The 18,828-nt window shown below is 43.3% G+C and overlaps 3 protein-coding genes across 3 annotated transcripts in view; 1 reads left to right on the top strand and 2 right to left on the bottom strand.

Annotated features, from left to right (window-relative positions):
• Nucleotides 1–6,681, bottom strand: part of cacna1c (calcium channel, voltage-dependent, L type, alpha 1C subunit) — a 79,503-nt gene extending 72,822 nt beyond the window's left edge. The window contains exon 1 of the mRNA XM_085902660.1: nt 6,253–6,681. Coding sequence (XP_085758786.1) covers nt 6,253–6,310 — 58 coding nt within the window. The 5' untranslated portion in view covers nt 6,311–6,681. The remainder of the gene's footprint in view (nt 1–6,252) is intronic.
• A 3,763-nt stretch (nt 6,682–10,444) lies between these two features.
• On the top strand, nt 10,445–16,067 carry dcp1b (decapping mRNA 1B). Its single transcript, XM_085902657.1, has 10 exons — nt 10,445–10,826; nt 11,202–11,242; nt 11,546–11,673; nt 13,892–13,958; nt 14,161–14,296; nt 14,369–14,467; nt 14,539–14,995; nt 15,069–15,247; nt 15,313–15,525; nt 15,594–16,067. Exons 1-10 carry the CDS (start codon nt 10,668–10,670, stop codon nt 15,648–15,650), a joined length of 1,536 nt encoding a protein of 511 aa, XP_085758783.1. The 5' UTR covers nt 10,445–10,667; the 3' UTR covers nt 15,651–16,067.
• Nucleotides 15,389–18,727, bottom strand: yeats4 (YEATS domain containing 4). Its single transcript, XM_085902659.1, has 8 exons — nt 18,513–18,727; nt 18,300–18,419; nt 18,149–18,215; nt 17,986–18,080; nt 17,815–17,904; nt 17,556–17,643; nt 16,647–17,483; nt 15,389–15,516 (listed from the first exon to the last, which is right to left on the bottom strand). Exons 1-7 carry the CDS (start codon nt 18,561–18,563, stop codon nt 17,314–17,316), a joined length of 681 nt encoding a protein of 226 aa, XP_085758785.1. The 5' UTR covers nt 18,564–18,727; the 3' UTR covers nt 15,389–15,516; nt 16,647–17,313.
• Nucleotides 18,728–18,828: the final 101 nt, after the last annotated feature.

The raw sequence follows: 18,828 nt of genomic DNA, 5'->3' as shown, positions 1-18,828 counted from the left end.
TCCAATTGGATCCTGTCTGTGATGTGATTAAGCATCAGTAAGGCAGCTAGCTATTTAGGCAGAAAGACGCACCACCTTCCATTTGCTCCCTCTCTTTGTTCACCCTCTCCCCTGTTTCCTTTCCTGAGAACAAGGTGTTTATTTGATGTGGCGTATCCACGGTAACGCCGCCCGCCACGCTGAGGTAACGTCGTTAATCATCAACTTTATCACACTGCGGGTAGAAGACGAAAAAGAAGTCCTCTCGCATCCTTTCCTATTTCCTTTGCTCTCTTTCTTTTTTCAGTTGACATGACAACAGACGACCAATTGTTGCGCCGTCGCCACTGCTGATGACATCACCGTAAGCGCCGGGCCAATACTATCACGAAAGGAGGGGGTGACAAAAAAAATAAATAAAATAACATGTCCTCCTGTGTGTCATATATTGTTATGGAATACAAATAACACACTCGTGGGGGACAAGAGAGACGTGGACGAGAGAGGAAAGCCACGCCCACACTGTCCTTTCTCCCAAACTCATTTCCATACTGGGTGACTTTGGTATAACACACACACTCACAATCAATTTTATTACAAGGAGAACATTTTGTATTCCACAAGTGTCCAAGAAGGACATTACTGGTATTTGCTGCCCTCGTGAATGGTTTAAACATCCCTTTCGATATGGCTCTGTGCAAACACACACACACACACACACACACTGCAAAAGGAGTCCGGTAACAAGCCTGTTTTAGCCATTATGACTCCAGAGTGTGAAAGTGAGTCTGGTCTTTTGGGAAGTGGACCGCTATGCACACACACGCACACATGTATGTACAGTGTGGTCTGCTGGGAAATGGTCTACGCACACATCAAGACTGGCCTAGATAGATGGGCTGGCATAGGACACACACACACACACACACACATATACTCGTCTTTATGCACATTCAAGGACACTGTTCCGGCCTACATAGTGGGGTCATTGCGAAGCGGAACGCCTCGCCTGGAGTAGAAGATAAAACCGAGAAAGGAGTAAAGAGGAAACACACTCAAGGAAATGAAGCAATTTAGCCGTCCTTTTGTTTAACCTTAGCCTTCTCCCGCCTCCTCTCCATCCCGGTAGCCCCGGTCGCCACGGCAACGGGCAGATCGGGACAGGATGCCATAAAAGTGCTGTCGCAGCAGAGCGGACGGCGAGCGACGGGTGGACAGGCAGAAAGAGGCCGGTAAAAATTTGCGCACAGCTCGTTAAGCCGGACGGTGTTCAAAAGAGAGCGGCCGGGCGGAGACGCCTAATGGCTTTTTGTCGCCATGGCGACTATTCCGCGCGATAGCCAAAGTGGCCCTAATCGTGTTAATGATAAGTCAGACCACTCTGTGACATTTGCTCATGCGGTTGGAGCGCAGTTAAGGTTCCAAATGTACAACTTTGGCAATTCTTTTGACTTTTAGGTGGATACTTATAATAAAAATGCTAATTGTTTAATTAATCGAACACGAGACGCACCTTTTAATCTATATAAAATAACAAAAAAGTTTGTTTTGGAACTTTTTAACGAGGTTCAGCGGTGCTTAAATATTGGTTGCTTAAAGGATTATAACACCACTAATGCTATTACTTAGCCTGCCTATGGCGTTTTGCATTGTTTGTTAGCATTAAGCTAACAAAACTTTGGTAGAGGTGTTTGAAATACACATGTAATTCCTTATTTAAGATTTTATTTTTATTTAATTTATTAATTTTTATTTATTTATTTACTTTTATTAGTTATTACAAAACGATTGGACTCTTATAATAGATTTGGTAAACTACAATTTAAAAAAAATAAAAAGCTTTCGAGATCATTTAGTGGCAAATCTTAATGTTTTCACAAGCTACTATAGTGACAAAAATATACTTCTATTAATACCACAAATATGTGACTCATTTCCATCGAAAGGGCTTTTTTTTATTATTGGCTAAAAACCCCCATCTCAAGGGTTCAGCTTCCCTTAACCTTTCCCTGTGACTGAAGAAAGTGACGGCGGATGTCAGAAGCCGCAGGGCAAAGAGCGGACTTTTGTTAGCTGTGATTCTTTGCCCCCGAGAAGCTATTCAGCAATGGCAGCGGCGGCGGCAGACTTGCAAGGGCAAGGAGATGCCTGCAAATTGAGCATCCGAACGCAGCCGGTGGCAAGAAAACACACACGCACTCAAACACTTCAGGTTTAATCTGGCTTGCCTTAGAACTGTCCCCCTGCAGGGTGTCACTCACTTAACACACAGTGTGTGTGTGTTTTTTTTTCACCACTTTGGAATTCTGGGGCCTAAAAATGCGACTACAGGGTGTCGAATATTGAATCGCATTTTGATTGGATGTTAGCAACACGAAACATGCTAGCGATGGTAAATACAACAAATTAAAAAAACTAAAGGTAGGTTAGTCGTAATTGATAATTTGTCATAATATTAATTGGGGATTGCATATTTAAGGGGAGGGGCAGTGCCCCCGTAACGCCCCACATTAGCTCCGCCGGTGTATGGCCAGTAACTGTAAACTCCAATTAACCAGATTTAATTAAAGTTAATTTGTTTATGTGCCAAAGTCAGATTAAGATGGACTACTGGAAGATAACTTTCTGTTTCACGTTTCCCATCCCAAAGCAGTGTGACGGATCCTTTTCACAAGAAAAAAAAAACAACAACAAACGAACCAACCGGTAAACTCGCAGTGAACCGCCTCAGATTAAAGATGGAAACCACCCCACCCCTCTCCCAAAAAAAAACAACAACAATGGATGGGTCGAGCTAAAGACGCTTTGTGAGATGAGAGAAGAAGGGTGGCCAGGGCACCGATGAGATGGAGGCAAAGAAGTGCAAAGCGCGGCTGGCTATGAATAATATAGACGGCTGCCTTCCCTCATCGCTCATCCCTCAGCCACACGTGGAACTTGGGGAAACAAACGCACGCAAAACGAGTCGCACTCACGCTCTCTTGGTAATGAAATGTGGCGGCAAAGAAGGAGGCGCACTGCATACTGCGGCAATTCCGGAGCCTGACACACACGACGACGACATAGAGCAAAACTGAATTTGACTATTAAGAAATATTTCCTTTTGTTCTATGATTTTAGATTATCACGAGACAAAGCAAGATATCGGATATTTATGAGGGCTGCTGATACCAGGCACCGATACTTTAGACAAAGAAAAATGACCAAATCCTCCTTGGCAGTAGTTGGCGCTATACTGCTAAGGTTTGACACATCTGTGTCACAATGAAAAGTCATTGCTTGTCATTTCAGCTCATCGTGTTAATTAATTTTATATATCAAAAGTATGAGAGGTATCGATACTTCAAGTCAAAACATTGGGAACACTCCGATGCAATAGAATATCATTAGACGTGTACCTAATAATGTGCCCACTCCATTAAAAGTGCATTTATTTATTTATTTATTCATCTATTTATTCATTTATTTATTTATTTATTTATTTTTATTTTTATTTTTATTTTTATTTTTTTGTGTCGAGTCGGAATAAAAGGCAGCTATGTGTCTCATCTGTCTGCTTGCGGGTTCACTCCAGGTAATCAAGCATGAGTGTGCGCCCTAAAAAAAATAAAAAAAACAGTGTATGAGATACCAAGTCATTATTTCCTGTGGCGGTTTCAGGCGGATCAATACGGGAGGGTGAGCACATGTGTGTGTGTGTTTGTGTGTAAAAGATAAGCAAGGAACAAAGATTAGGCCGCACAAATCAAAAAGAGGCGTGCACATACAAAGAGGCCGTAATAGCACAACATGAGGAATGAAGACGGAGGCCGTGATAGCGCCAAAGAGCAGAGGACAGCCTCCGGATAGATTTCCGATACCACGCCGGCGGCTTAAGCGAGTCACAGTCACAGATAATCCTTCTCTTTCTTCCACCCTACTCCGCCTTTCCATCCATCCGTTCACGTTCGGGCTCCTTCTCATCTTTTTTGTTGCTTCCCCTCCGCCCGAGCGTCGCCTGTGCCCGAGCGAGTTTGCGTCGTATATTAAGAGCAGCTGTTGTTAAGGCGCGCATTTAAGTTGAAGCCGTGACGACCCTCCGAGGCACTACAAATATCTTTAACGCGGATTGGCCTTTAATCACTCATTACATCCGCCGGTAGAGCTGCTTGAACCTCTCGCTCTGACAAAAAGGCTCATACACACACATAAAACTGGCAATATTACAGTATATTATATTAATATTGCAGTATATTTATATATATATTATATTACAAACATATATATTAGGGGTGTGCAGCTCTTCATAAAAGACAGATGCAGAATGATTCCAAGAGAGTTCGATTTGAAAGTGGTTCGACTCGATTCGGTTCGACTCTTTCAAACGAGACCGTATATCTTCCGAACGAATCGCCAAGAAGTGTCCGGGCAGTGACACGGCAGCATCGGTGCCACAGAACTGTCAATAATAATGAATGAACTGTCCGTGGTGCTGAAACCCCCCCCCCCGGACAAACTCCAAATTCCTCAGCCACTGGTCCTAAAAGGTGACGAGAGCTGGAAGGCAGCCCGTGATGAGTCAGTTTATTGAATTGGACACGAGGATTGATGGGATGACCCGGAGGGCCACTTTTTAAGAAGCGGGACCTCATTTTGATCAAACAGGACCAGTATGAATATTAAAATCTGATAAGAGAATAGCGCTTCAAAATTTGTTAATAATGCTGCTAAGCTATGATGATGGGGGTCAAACTCAAGTGTCTTCATAAGTGTAAGATTGTAGAATCGAGTTTAATCTCCGTCAATCACCGCATTCCCAAACAATTTCCTGTGAATTACGTCCACCTGGGAGGATTACGTGGGGATTATAGTATTTGTACATTCCAGGGGCAAAAGCTCCACGCCTACACAAATCTCAACTATTTGTCACTGGTGTTGTAAAATAAATGGGATTATTTACTGGTGCCGGAACTGTATTTATTAATGTTATTGCCCGTCATTAAGTTTATAGTAAAACTATATTCACAACAATCTGTACACTAAAAAAAGACGTAAAGTCGATTTTTGTATTAATAGAATACCTTATATGCACCCTCATTAGTTTAAACTCACTTTCATTCTAGTTAAAAATGAAATTTGACGTCTATTGCCGTCAATGGCGGTGAATGAGCAGAAAAGGCCAACTGGATTTAGGAGCGGCCATTTTGTCTTTTACTGCCACTTGGGGTCGACTGAAAATGACATCAGGGTGTCGACTGAAAATGACATCACAGTGTCGTCAAGTAACGAGCGTCACAGCTCACCTGTTGACATCCAGTTTCTTCGTACAGAAAATATTTCGAATATTGTTCCGAACTTTGACTTCAAAATATACAGCAACATTTTAAATTGTAAACTTGAATTGTTTAGTATCGATATATGAATAAAAATGAAAATATTGGTCCTTTATATTTTCTTTCAGCGTGATTAGTGTCTGCTTTCATTCCAAGAAAGTACCAGGCAGTATTTCAGCATCCCGCCACCAGAAAAAAAAAAAAAAAAAGTTTACTCAAGAAACATTTTGCGTCAACTCTGAAAAGTCAACTGGGGTCACCTTCGAAACCGCATTATGACACACGGCTGTCATCCGTGTCGCCCGCGTGTCAAAATGAACAGGATGGCACATGTATGATGAGCCGTTGCGTGTCTCACTGCGACACGGATGCGAGCACACACACACACACACACACACACACACACACACACACACACACACACACACACACTCGCCGCCGCTCTCCTCATCTCCCTGTTGCTATGGAACCTGTCGCCATGCAAGGCGGGGAAAGGTAGGCTGAACTGATGGAAGCGGACACCGGAGAGGATGACGACGATGAGGTGCGTGAAGAAGAAAGACGATGGCGTTAAGAACCTGTCGGAAGGATGGAAAAGGGGGGCATCTTTTTTTTTTTTTTTTTTGCACACCGCAACGTGGGTGGAAGGAGGCGCCGCGTTCACACTGCGCAATACAAACAGACCCTTTCCTCGCCAGCCATCAGCGAAATCCCGATCCATGTGGACGAGCGAGAAACTCTGCAATACTTGTTGGGAATAATGTTGTTGCCCCCCCCCCCCCCCCCCTCACTTCTGCAACAGCCTGTTGACTGACCCGTACGCCCACCCATGACGCCACATGTGTGCGAGAGGCCTCGTTCCGAACTTCCCGGCAACCCTCCTCCCCCTCCCCTCCATCATCAACACTCACAAGACAGTTTGAGGATTGGGGGGGGGGGGCGTAAAAATAAGATCACATACCTTGATGGTTCTCAAGGGTGTCCTCCGGGATGTACATGTTTTTGCTTTCATTTACCATAAATGTAGTCCAGGGTTCTCCCTATGCGTAAATGGATTAAAAAGAGAGGGGGGGGGGGAATAGCCCCCCTCCAAAAAAAAAAAAAAAAGAAATAAAAGGGGGGGGGGGGTGAGTCTGACAGCTTGTGGATATTCCCGTCGCTCGGCAGGGGAGGGGTGTCTTCGGATGGAGTGAATATTACCTAATCCCCATGATGGAGGTGAAGGCGAGAAAAAAGAGGGATCTGTCGGCGGAACCGGTCGGCAAAACGCACCGGCGCATCCCTCGGTACATCCGGGCCCTAGGCGACGAGCATGAAAGCAGCACGGCGTTCAATCTTCACTCTCCTCTGCTTTTCTTTCCTCTTATTTATTTATTTTTGTTGGGGAGGTGAGGAGGAAGGAGGGAGGGGGGGGGGTGGAGTATTTATTTTTTTTCTTTCCTCAAAGCTTTAAAAGAGCTCGCAAAGCACGGGCGCTGTCAGTGGAAGTGCGCAAAAGACGCATCGCTGCTTGGCATCCTCGCTGCTGCTGCTGCTGCTGCTGCTGCTGCTGGAGGAAGAGGAGGAGGAGGAGGAAGATTGGAAAATGACAAGAGTGCAAATATTCCATCGCGGGGGGGTTAAATCTCCCAATAGGTTAAATCCACGCTGAGTGCCTGGCAGGAATCCACAAAGGCGCGCAAAGGAAGCTGTCCTATCCTGTCCTGTCCTCATCCGCGCTCCTCTCGCGTCCCGATCCAGTCCATGGTGGTCTCCTCTCTTGTCGCTCGCTCGCTCTCTCGCTCGCTCTATGCGTGTGTGTGTGTGTGTTTATGTGTGGAAGTGGACCGGAGTTTGGGTTCTCTCGTCTGCCTCTGCTGCTCCTGCAGCTCTGCAGTCAAACACACTGAGAAAGAGAGAGAAAGAGAGAGAGAGCAAGCGAGAGAGCGAGAGAGAGAGAGAGACCCCTCCTCCTCCTCCTCCGTCCGAGTGCTTGCACACTGTGACTGCTTCCAGATGTGTGTGCGTGTGTGTTTAAAAAAAAATAAAAAAATTTGACTGGTCAAAAAAGACATTGTTTGGGATTGTATGCGTGGCAGGGATTTGTCAAAAAGAAAAAAAAATCGGTTTACACGTTTACAGGTGCGGTCCACTCATCTCAATTAGCAGAGGAAGGAACAGAGGTCAAAGTTCGGACACATGTGGCGTGCTTTTCCTTTTTTTTTGGCCCGTGCTAACGTCTTTGACTCTGATTTTTACGGCGCACAAAAAATGATGAAAGCTTTTTTTCCCCCCCAAGCCTGACCGAAGTAGAAATTAGTGGTCAGTGCAGAGTGTGTGTGTGTGTGTGTGTATGTATATATATATATATATATATATATATATATATATATATATATATATATATATATATATATATATATATATATATATATATATATATCCCCATGCAGATTGGACAAAAGCTTGCTGATTACACTGACAATTTAATTACATTATTATTATTATTATTATTATTTTCAAAAAAAGACCTTCAGGACCGTCCAGCGTTTCGTCATCTTACTCAGCGTGTCCTGCCCCCCACCCCAAGGCGCCTAACGTAATTTTCTGGTGACATGGCTTCATATTTGCACTAATATATTAATGAAATGAAGTCATCAGCTCTTAACTGAATAAAATCTCAGTTGTGTCAAATCCACTCAAATCAATTTTTTTTAAGGCTTTCAAGCACCTGCGAGAGAAAAAGACAAGGATGGAAGTAAAAGCGAGAAAGCTCCGTGTAACGCATAAAGATGTGCAGGGCAACGTTGCCAAGTTCAAATTGTAATTATAATGCCAGCCACAGTATAATATCATTATTATTGCCTTTGACATTGAATTTGCCTTTCCGGTATAAAAGCGACATGGTGTCAATCTCGCTGCGGGCAATGCTGTGATCCGGGGGGGTGAAGCTAAGCGCTACGCTCGCCATGTATTCATTTAACTTCGCGCCCACCGTGCCGTAATGGGATAAAGATTTTCGATGACTCATCGATATATGTAAAAAAATAAATAAATAAATACACATACGGTGCACTGACTGATAAAAATGAGTCACTTTTAACCATTCGAAGTCTGACGAGTGAATGCAACAGAGGAAAGCAAAACCATGCTCGAGCTAGAATGGATATAAAAAGTCGACACACTCCCTGGTCAAATCGATTTGTGATAAGAAAAAAAATGAACTGTCAAAACGTTTTCCATCTTTTTGATGGGAATGTACAAATAAACTGAAATTTGGAGGGGATTTCTGATCCCAAAAAACAATGACATTAGCAAAATTAGAATCTCGATACCTCAAAATAAGGTGAGCATACAAAGTATACAAAGTATCGGTACACGCCAATCCCTATAAATAATGGTGTTGCGTAAGTGTGCACACCCTCAATAAAAGAATTTCACTTCTAGTAGTTTTTTGGGGGTTTTTTTTTGCATCCACCAAGAGCGAATGCTATTTTGAACCGCTCATATTTCCCTCCACTGTAACGGTTACATTAATAGTTGAAAAAGTTTACAAATGATTTATCTTTTAACATCCCTAAAACCTGGCAACTAACCAGGGGCGTGCAGACTTTTTATCCACTTTATATTCGGGAGGGCCAAGAGGAGGAAAGAACCACGAATGGAGGGCAGGTCGTGGGAACAGACATGCGCACCCGGGGGACTCACACACACACACACACACACACACACACACACACACACACACACACACACATACACACAATCCTCTATAATCCAGCCTGCGCATCGAATGGCTGTTCTATATTTGTACATCCCGGCCCCCTTTGGTAAAAATCGGCCGCTCTCTGGGAAGAACGACGCAGACAAACAGTGAAATGCCACAATCCCATGCAGGGGCGAGCCAACAATATGCCGTTGGGTCAAAGGTGAAGGCTTTTGGAAACGAGGCAATATCTCCATTAGGCGTCGTGTATCTTTTAATTACGTCGCTTCATTACCTCCACGACCGCGACCGTCCCGTTTGCAAATTGCATCCACCTGCTCGGCGGCTCACACTTTGTATTAGACGCACGTCTTCCCGCCGACTCTCGCTCGTCTCTAAATAGAATAAATGAATTCTAGAATAGTCTCCATCGATCAAGTGCTATCAGGAGACGTCCCCCTGTTAATGTGATACAGTGTGTCTGTGTCCAAAGTGTCATGTCACTACTTTTATTGCAGAGAACACATTACACGCCCTCCAGTCTGGCTTCTTTCACTGCCCTCTCATTGCCATCGTTACTCGGAGCCAATCACAGCGTATTGATAATATTGAGTGGCTGACAGATGCCTCGTTAGGCTCATCATTGGAAAACATGCACACTGACAAATAGACATGTTTACATGAAAACAAACCCCTGGCGGATTATTTTCAAACTAATTATGAGGCACACAATATGCGTACAAGTTTTTTTTGTATCTAGTCTCTGTAGTACAATTTCAAAATGTCCACATGCTGCATCCATGCTGTAAAAATTATTAAACACACAACACAGCTCGTAAACTTAGTGTTACACGTCCCATAACGCCCCCTAGTGCATTTCATGGGAAATGCAAACATGTGTTTTTGGGAAAGAATACATCTGCTTGAATCGTGTTTTATACAGTTCACTATTTGTGTTATTGTGGAACAACTCTCGACTGTTTATGAGAATTTTACTTCTGGACACTGCAATACATTTTACACAGATACAGATACGCTACATGTACGCAATTGAGTTTTATTTATGATAGGAACACAGCTGAAACATTGACTATTAGACAAAACATTAAAAGGGTAACAGAATTAAAAACAAATTCCAGACTAAAACAAGTAAACCATAAAAGATATGCATTAAAAAAAATCGTTCTTACACATATTACCATATGTACTATAAACTCAATTACTATTCATGAAGGTTAAATGTGTATTTAATATTTAAATATAATATTGTAATATGCTAAAATGTGATGTTACATTATGACAGCCAATATCACAATTATTTTTTTTCGTAAACACTGCCGACGTCGTTATTTTCCTGCTGCAGTTCGGAGCAATGATTGGACAGTTTTGAGGTTTGAAAAATCCAATTTTCAAAAGAGCTTTTCAATCGATGTTTCCGGTTTGATTGCTCAGCCTGTGGAAAACTCGAGCGCTGCAACTCGATTACTCACGCCTGCTTGTTTACAATTTCCCTGTTGACATTAAATCGAATCGATCGTGGCAGTTGTAGCTGGAAAGCTCCGACTTTTGGGGTTAATTTACCAATCAATTAACGGGCTAAGCATTTCCACGCAACGCATTTGTTTGAATTTCGCCCCCTTTCAATTTAGCCGTCTATGCTAACTAGCTAGCTAAGATCTCCATAGGGAACAATGACAGCGACTTGCGCCGACAGCGGTGGAGGTCTGACCGCTAAAGGACTGGACATCAGCCTGGCCGCTTTGCAAAGACACGATCCCTACATTAAATACATCGTGGACGTGGCCAGCCAGGTGGCCTTGTACACGTACAACAACAGAACCAATGCGTGGGTAAGCTCAGCTGCAACTTCAGTGCAACGGACGATGCTAACGGAGCTTAGCATGCTGTTGCGAGCAACCGCGCTTAGAAACTTGCACGAAGATTGAAGTTTTGTTGTTGTGCCCATTGTCCTTTTTGTTTTGATTTCACGTGTTGCACGTGAACAAGAATTATTTCCTCTCCACTAGTTGATTATTATTGAAGTCATCATCATTTACCATCATTACTTACAATTAAATGTGCAAATGTGTTATTTCAGAAGTGCATATTAAACTGGTAACCCGTGGTTGCCCCTAAATCGAGCAATTTATATAGGATTTAAAAGAATAAAAATCATTTGGAGCTGCTGATTTTTCTGTGAATGTAACAAACCGTTTGTTTTTCAGGAAAAGACTGAAGTGGAAGGGACTCTGTTTATCTACACGAGGTAAATTGCACCTACAAATACAACTTCATTTCTGCACTTGTCCTTATAAGGCAATTGGTTTGACAGTAGCACAACAAACAGTTTGTGGGGGGGGGGGGGGAAGAAATAAGGGGAAATGGGGCCGTAACGACGACAATACTTTCACAGTCCGGCAAGCAATCAAAGAATTTAAAATTCACATTTGAAATGAGTCATTTTTGCTCTCTACCAGGAAAAAGGAAAACCAACAATTGTGTTGTTCTGTCTACAAAATTTCCTTAAACTAAAAAAGTATTCAAACTGGGGTTTTTTGTTTTTTTTTAGGCTTGCCTCGCCCACACATGGCTTCACCATCATGAACAGACTCAGCATGGAGAACCTGACTGAGCCCATCACCAAAGACCTAGACTTCCAGCTGCAGGACCCCTTCCTGCTCTACCGCAACGCACGGCGTAAGAGTTACCACCGAATAAGAAAAAAAAAAAACTTGAAGTAAACATGACCGACATCCTGCGTACTATTCCTGGATGTTGCATCAAAATGGAGGCCGTAAAATAGCTAGAAACACACAGCTATGGATGAACCGCGCCTCCATTTAAGGAGTTGTTCTTTATCGGCCGGAGTGCGGCGGCCAGACGAGAGCCTGTCAGCGCTCCCGTGGCGGTCGGCGGAGATTAGATGCGTGGCAGCAGGCGCTGATAATGCAAACACGTGCGCACCCTTTCATCCTGCCTCGGTTTTCAAAGAAATTCCACAATAACAAAAAGCAATAATCGCCACATTAGGTGATGCAAATAGCCCTTACGTGCTCGCCGCTAATGCTATCAGGCTAATGCGGCTAACTGTTGCAACACTATTCAAACTAGCTGCAGGATACAAGCACAGGAATCCAGACAATTCTGGAAATTTCAAATCACAGTATTGTGTATCTCTCTGTCGTGATTATTTTTTGGCTAGCAAACTAACGTCCGACGATTTAAGGGCTCAGTAACTCTGCCCGCCGCGTGCCACGACCTCCGCGCGGACGAGGCCGTGGAATCTTATCATTGAGCAAACACGTCGCGCTCGGCAATGCCGTAACGTCCGGGAATGGCGGTTGGCGCTAAGTGGCAGCCTGGGCTAAGAATAGACAGCAGAGATAGCGACTCCGAGATGGGACGCGTACATCCAGCTAGTCATTATCCCTGCTTGACAACCGGCCATTTGACAGGAAGCTTGTTAATTATTGTGGAGTTTGAGTTTTGATTCTAATTGGGATGCGCAGATACCGCTTCTTCCTGAGTATTTTGAGCTGTGGACGTTACGCCTTTACGTCTTGTAAAAGAAGTCCAACTATAACACGTTTTCCGGTAACAACTTGGAAACTGTCATTCAAATGTGACTATTAACACTACAAAGACCCTAAATATGAAATAATCATTCAAACTCGATTAACTTGCTATATTATAAATACGATAACCGATTAATCGTCTGATTAATTAAAAAAATAGACATATATAACCGATACAATTTTTGACGTAGAATATTGGCAACAATATCGATGGGTCCGATTTCTTCGAGAAAGTTTTACCTCCAGGTCGCACGTAGGTGTATCCCAGGTCCGTCTCCGACACTAGCTGGCCTTTAAATCGTACTTCGGGCTCTTCCTGCAGTCTTTCATGTTTGGGTTTCCTGGTGAAAAATCTTCTCAGCATGGCTACAAGTACCTCTCAGCAGGTCAGCCTGGATTTGTACTAGTTGAAATGCATTTGAGGTCTTGGTCCCATTAAAGCAGGAATGCTGACAAGGTTCTTGACGGCGTTCCTTCACGGGAGCAGCGTCCTACCGCGACCCCGGCTCCTTCAAAATGCTCGTAAAATTCCAAGTTTGATCGGAGTCATGCGGTCGCTTCCTTCCAGTTCGCTTCAGTTGGGGAAGTGATTTGAAGCCCTTCTATCTCCAGCTGGTGGCCCACCCTCACTCTTTCACACGCTCCCCTCTCTTGGTCTTTTTCACTCTCCGTTACACCGACATCTTGTCACTCGTTTCCAGCTCTTTGCCGTTGATCCTCGGTCCAGCCCGTGAAGTGTTTGTGACTCGGCGGGGCAGTCTCCCACTGTAGTTACTTATTTGGTCCTGGGCTGACTTTTTCCCAGGCTCAACTGGGGCGACCTCAGTGGCAGGTCCAGCCTCGCTGGTCTCGTGTGTAAACATGAGCATCGTGTGGAGGGCTACGATGTTGTGGTAAAATTTTACGAGCTCAAAATTAGCCTAGCTGTGGGTTTATTATGATTCCGTCTACTTCGAGTTGAATTGACAATTCAGTCAACTGTATTGCACCACTTATTTTTTTTTAATCATTTTATTGAATTTTGTTTTAATTTTATACATTTTTTATCATTATTATTTATTTATTTTCAACTATTTTGCACGACCTTTTTCTTTTTTTTTTTTTAATATATATATATTTTTTATTTTCCTATTTAATAGCTCTTCTGAAAAGTGAGCCACGTTCATTGGATTGCGAGGACGCGCGGTACGCCGGCAATCTCATTCCGTCGTCTGCTGACCTTCGTCTCGGTATCGGGCGGCCGCTTTTGGTTATTACGAGGCCCTAACTTGATTTTTTTTGCAGACCTTTTGTTGCTATTTATGACGCTGATTGAAAAACGGGCCTCTCCCTCTCCCCAGTGGTCATCCATGGCATTTGGTTCTACGACAAGGCCGACTGCCAGCGCATCGCCATGAGGATGAAAATGTAAGCGCTTGTGTAATTCTTGGCTCCGATACAAACACTCGCAAGTCCCTCAAATGTAATTGAATTACAGAAGACGAATACACTACGTTTACCGGGAAATGTGTGTGTGTGTGTGTGTGTGTGTGTGTGTGTGTGTGTGTGTGTGTGTGTGTGTGTGTGTGTGTGTGTGTGTGTGTGTGTGTGTGTGTGTGTGTGTGTGTAGACTGACCCAGCAGAAGCAGGTGGTGGTGCAAGGTGGTTGGCTGCCCCCTAGTGGAAGTGCAGGTGGTGTGCAGGATGAAGAGCAGGTGGTGGACATCATCCAGATGCTGACCAAAGCTCACAGCCAGTATGACAAGGTAACACATCTACAAAAAAAAAAGCGATACAAGTCAAACAGATGTAAGTCATGGGTTTACGTGGGCGAACAGGAAAAATCGACTTGCGAGCCGAAGGAAATTGGCGGCAGCGGCGTTCTGTTCGGCAAGCCCAACCTCATCAAACCCATCCCCGTCAAGCCAACCACTCCGGTACGGCACCGATCACCACTTTGCCATTTTGCACCTCCTCCCTGATTCCACTCTTGCTTTCCTGTTTTCAGGACAACAATGCGAGCGAATCCAAGTCGCTCTCTCTGGCTACCTTATTTGGCTCTCAGCCTCAACGCTCGCCCAAAGTTGACCCCGCCTCTCCATCCGCCGCGCCGGTAACCACCAAAGCCTCTCGCCCTCCCGTCGCCCGCACCCTCACCTACGAAACGTCGGCGCCCAAGGAAATCACCCTGGAGGAAAACGCCCCGGCGTCCCATCATCCCCATCAGCACTGCCCGGCCATTTTGAAGCTCATGCAGGGGCAGAGGGAGGCTCCCAGCGGGGTCCTTCAGACGTTGTCTGAGTCGCCCGAGAACCGGCTGTGCGACAACGGCGTTCCGCTGGATCGCCATCAACACCAGCACGTTTGCCACCACCAGATGCACCATCACCACCAACTCGATCCAATCAAGAGACTCTTCCAAAACGCCGCTGCCCCTTGTTGTGCAGCGCCGTGTTCGCACGCAGGTGGGATCTTTTTTTTTTTTTGTGTACTTGACAAAGACTAGGGACTAAAAAAAAACAATTGTGACCTTCCCAGGTGTTCCTCCGCACATCCCGGGTGCACTTTCCCCCCATGAGCTGGTCCACAAGTTACAGCTGGTCCAGCAGCAGCAAAGCCAGGCCCCGCCGGAAGCGCCGCGCCTCGGCCCCACGCTGGCCCCTCGTTTCCAGGGGCCTTCCGGCGTGGCCACGGCGGCCCCAAAGTTGCAGTTTCAGGTTGGTAAAAAAAAAAAAAAACTCTGTATTTTCTATGTAGCTTAAATGACCTGTGTTGTGTTCAGGCGCCTTCTCCGCAGAGAATCCCGGCCACCGTGGCCCCGACGTTACTCCTCTCCCCCAGCGTCTTCTCTCAGGTGAAATCGGATGTGGCGTCACCAGCCGCTGCCACCGCGCAAGACCCCTATCCACCCGCTTCCTCCGGTTACACGCCTCAGAAGGAAACCAGAGTTCTGTCTAGAAGCCAGCTCCAGGCAGCCTTATTACACCTGATCCAGGTAGGACAACAACAAAAAATAATAATTACGCATTTATAGTATGTGTGACAACGTTTGATCTTTTACAGAATGACAACTCCTTCCTGGACACCATCTACGAAGCCTACGTTGGGAATTTTTGCTAACGGATATGACGCTTATTGGGACTTAATCTGTAGGCCACAAAAAAAATTCAAACAATGATGGCTCTTTCTTTTTTTTTTTTCTTTTTTTTAAATAAAGCACTCAAAAAGATGGGGGTAAAATATGACAAAAAATTAAAGTTGACCCTCTAAAGAAGGAAATATGCTTAAAGTTGATATGATGTAGCATTTTATTGTTTGGAATATTACACTGAAATTGTACAATTGGCACATAAGAAAAAGATTATGTAGGAATATTTGACGATTGACCTATACGTGTTTCATAGTAATATGTCATTACAATTGTTTATTTTTTGTACTGGAAGTTTCAAAAAATATCTCGACAAAACTGCACTACCTCGCAGAGAGCCAAGTTTCCTTTGAATTTAGTTTAAATTTGAATATTCTGTTATGATGCAATTGTACAGAAATAAGCAATAACTTGACAGCATCGCAAGATGCATCCATTTACATGAATTATAATTTAAAAGAGAGAAAAAAAAAACGTATTTTTATACTTGCAGTTAACCAGTATGCATCATTAAATTGGGAGAGGCATTTAAACGCAACCATTAAAACGTTCTTTTTTGCAGTTGAATGTTTAGTCAGTGGTAATAACATCTGGCAGTTGAATGTTTATTTTCGGGGGGTTTTTCACATGGTTTGTCGGGTATGTTGGTTTGTAGCGGGAGTATATTGGAATTGTGTATTAAATTGAATTGTTCTTAAAAATGCTTAGTGTTGTCTATTTTGCCAGAGGGTGCGTTTTCATTCTGCTATTACTAGAGGGCGCAAGAGAGTCTAATTAAGTTTCTGGTGTGTCTTATTAGAACTACAAATATATATTTTAGTTTGTTTGTCGCTAAAAAAAAACATTATTTTGAAGTTGCCATCGACGCACTTAATTTAAGGAGGAAAACAATTTATAGAATACAAATTTAAATAACTATTTTAACTCATAAGCAAACAATTTAGTGTCGGACAGATTAGAAAACTCACATTCATTGAGTCGTTCTTGGCAACGACGTCTCAAGATGAAGCCTTAGTTGAGTCACACAAAGCTGCACTTTTCTTTAAGACAACGACTTTGCAAGTTTTTTTTTTTAGAATTATTTGGTTATTGTTTGAAATTGACATCTTTCCCGGCGTTTGCTCACTGGCAGTATTAACTCGAGACTAACTTCCGGTTGCCATGCCGCATTCACGGTCTGTGGGAACTTTGTCACGTTTTGTAACGATAATTACGCCAATATAGATGATTTTAATGTCAAAAGTTTCAAACAAAAAGGCGTATTAATATGTATATTTCTTGAGATTACACCCATTTCTATTCTGTGTCACAACACAAGTGTGTCCAATGTGACAAGGCTGAATAAAACACATTCATGAAAAAATGTATTTATGAAAAAGAAAGCAAAAGTTATCCAAAATAGAAAGTTGATCATAGTCACACATAAAAAAAGAAATAAAATGCAAGTTTGGCAATCAGAAAGCAGTTTTTTCATGGTGCTGCATATTGCTAATTCATATTTGCAGTATGTGCACTTCATGTTTTTTTTTTTTTATGATTATTATTACTGAATTTGGCTACGCCCGCGTGTGACGAATGTTCTCACAGCCAACTGGCCACTGGTTAAAATCAGTTTCTGTCATGTGTGATGACCAGTCAGTGCTCCTTGTGGTCTCCATCTTCCTCTAGTTTCCTGATCTCCATTTTGAGGTGGTTGATGTTCTCCCTGCTGGCCTTCAACTTGTCTTTCAGCTCCGTGATCTCCTGACTGGTCCTCTTCTTAGCCGCCTCCATTTTCTCCTTGGTCCTCTGCTCCAGCTCGCTGACTGAGACACAAATCATAATTGTTAATAATTAACACAATGTTGGATTAAGATAATGTGTGTGTGTGTACATACACTCTGTCTCGTGCTTGTAAGCACCCAGTGTGAGTTGCCTTGATGTGGTCAGGAGCTGCTGCATCATGGCAGTCGGATCCTGAAAGATCTGATTAAAAGATAGGAAAAAATAATTCCATTTTGACTCTATTATTTCCTTAAGTATTTATTTGAACGTGTTTGTGCTCTATGGAAATTAAAACTATTAATTTTGCTGCCCTCTTGTGGCATTTATAGGCAGTAAAAAAAAAAAACTTTTTGGATTTTCTTTGAGACTCACCATTTCATCGTAGAATTCTGACACGACTGTTTTCTTCGGCATGGCGCTGGAGTCGGACTGGAAAAGCTTCAACAGATGGTAAAGAGTCACCTGGGGGGGGGTCGTAGTTTAGAACCCAACAATGTACTTCTGTAGTATTTCTATGTGTGTGTGTGGTTTGAAGGCCCTCACAGATCTCTCATTGGGGTCAATGAATACAATTTTGATGGTAATCTCAAACTCCCCCCAGCCAGTCTCTGTGATCTCGTAGGGGGGCTTGGTCACCACTGATAAGAAGAAACAAAACATGTCTCAAACGTGACCCAAATGTCCATTTAAAAAAACATCAACGTACCTCGAAGGGGGTTACCATAGCTCTCATGCAATTTGAATTGAATCTTCTTCACATAGGCTGACATATCCTAATGAAATTCAGAATAAAATTCTTATTTATGACCATTAAATAGAAAATATATGAGCAGTAAGTAATTGGAATGTTATCTTGCCTCATTTCTGTATGGTTTGACATAGACGGACCACTGATGAGTGTGTCCATCTTCCTCTCGTTTTTTCCCAAAGTAGCGAGCGACGTTCCCAAACACAATCGGCTTCACGATCGTAACTCCCTGCACACAAGCAACACACAGAATACAAATATATATAATAATATATATAATAATCCGATCGGAATGAATGAAAAGGGACAAAAGGATGTTTACCTTAACCCGCCCACCGGAATCTGGACCGAATTCTGTCATCTTTTTAAACATATTACAGAGGAAGGGACTTTATGTTAAAAGTTTAAATCGTATTCATTCTACGAAGGCGGTGGGTATTGATTAAGTTTGCCATTTATACAGTTGTTTGCAGCCCGGCGAGTAGCCACCGGAAGTGCAAGTCGTTATCATGACCGGCGTCTGCTAGAAACGCGCGGACAAACGTTCCGTCTTAATTTATTTTACTTGTTAAGAAAATAAGTCTTAAATTTTTACATATGTTCATTTGAAATGCTATCAAATGATAACATACGGTATA

This window comes from Syngnathus leptorhynchus, chromosome 21, assembly GCF_054491065.1.
Source record: "Syngnathus leptorhynchus isolate UIUO chromosome 21, UIUO_Slep, whole genome shotgun sequence".
In the NCBI taxonomy this organism is placed as follows: domain Eukaryota; kingdom Metazoa; phylum Chordata; class Actinopteri; order Syngnathiformes; family Syngnathidae; genus Syngnathus; species Syngnathus leptorhynchus.
This window is presented reverse-complemented; position numbering and strand designations above follow the sequence as displayed.

Coding starts and splice junctions, on each gene's coding strand:
- dcp1b (XM_085902657.1), top strand. CDS start 10,668: ATGACAGCGACTTGCGCCGACAGCGGTGGAGGTCTGACCGCTAAAGGA. Junction 11,243..11,545: donor ACTCTGTTTATCTACACGAG/GTAAATTGCACC, acceptor GTTTTTTTTTAG/GCTTGCCTCGCCCACACATG. Junction 14,297..14,368: donor CTCACAGCCAGTATGACAAG/GTAACACATCTA, acceptor GTGGGCGAACAG/GAAAAATCGACTTGCGAGCC.
- yeats4 (XM_085902659.1), bottom strand. CDS start 18,563: ATGTTTAAAAAGATGACAGAATTCGGTCCAGATTCCGGTGGGCGGGTT. Junction 18,216..18,299: donor TCAAACCATACAGAAATGAG/GCAAGATAACAT, acceptor GAATTTCATTAG/GATATGTCAGCCTATGTGAA. Junction 17,644..17,814: donor CAGAATTCTACGATGAAATG/GTGAGTCTCAAA, acceptor TCTTTTAATCAG/ATCTTTCAGGATCCGACTGC.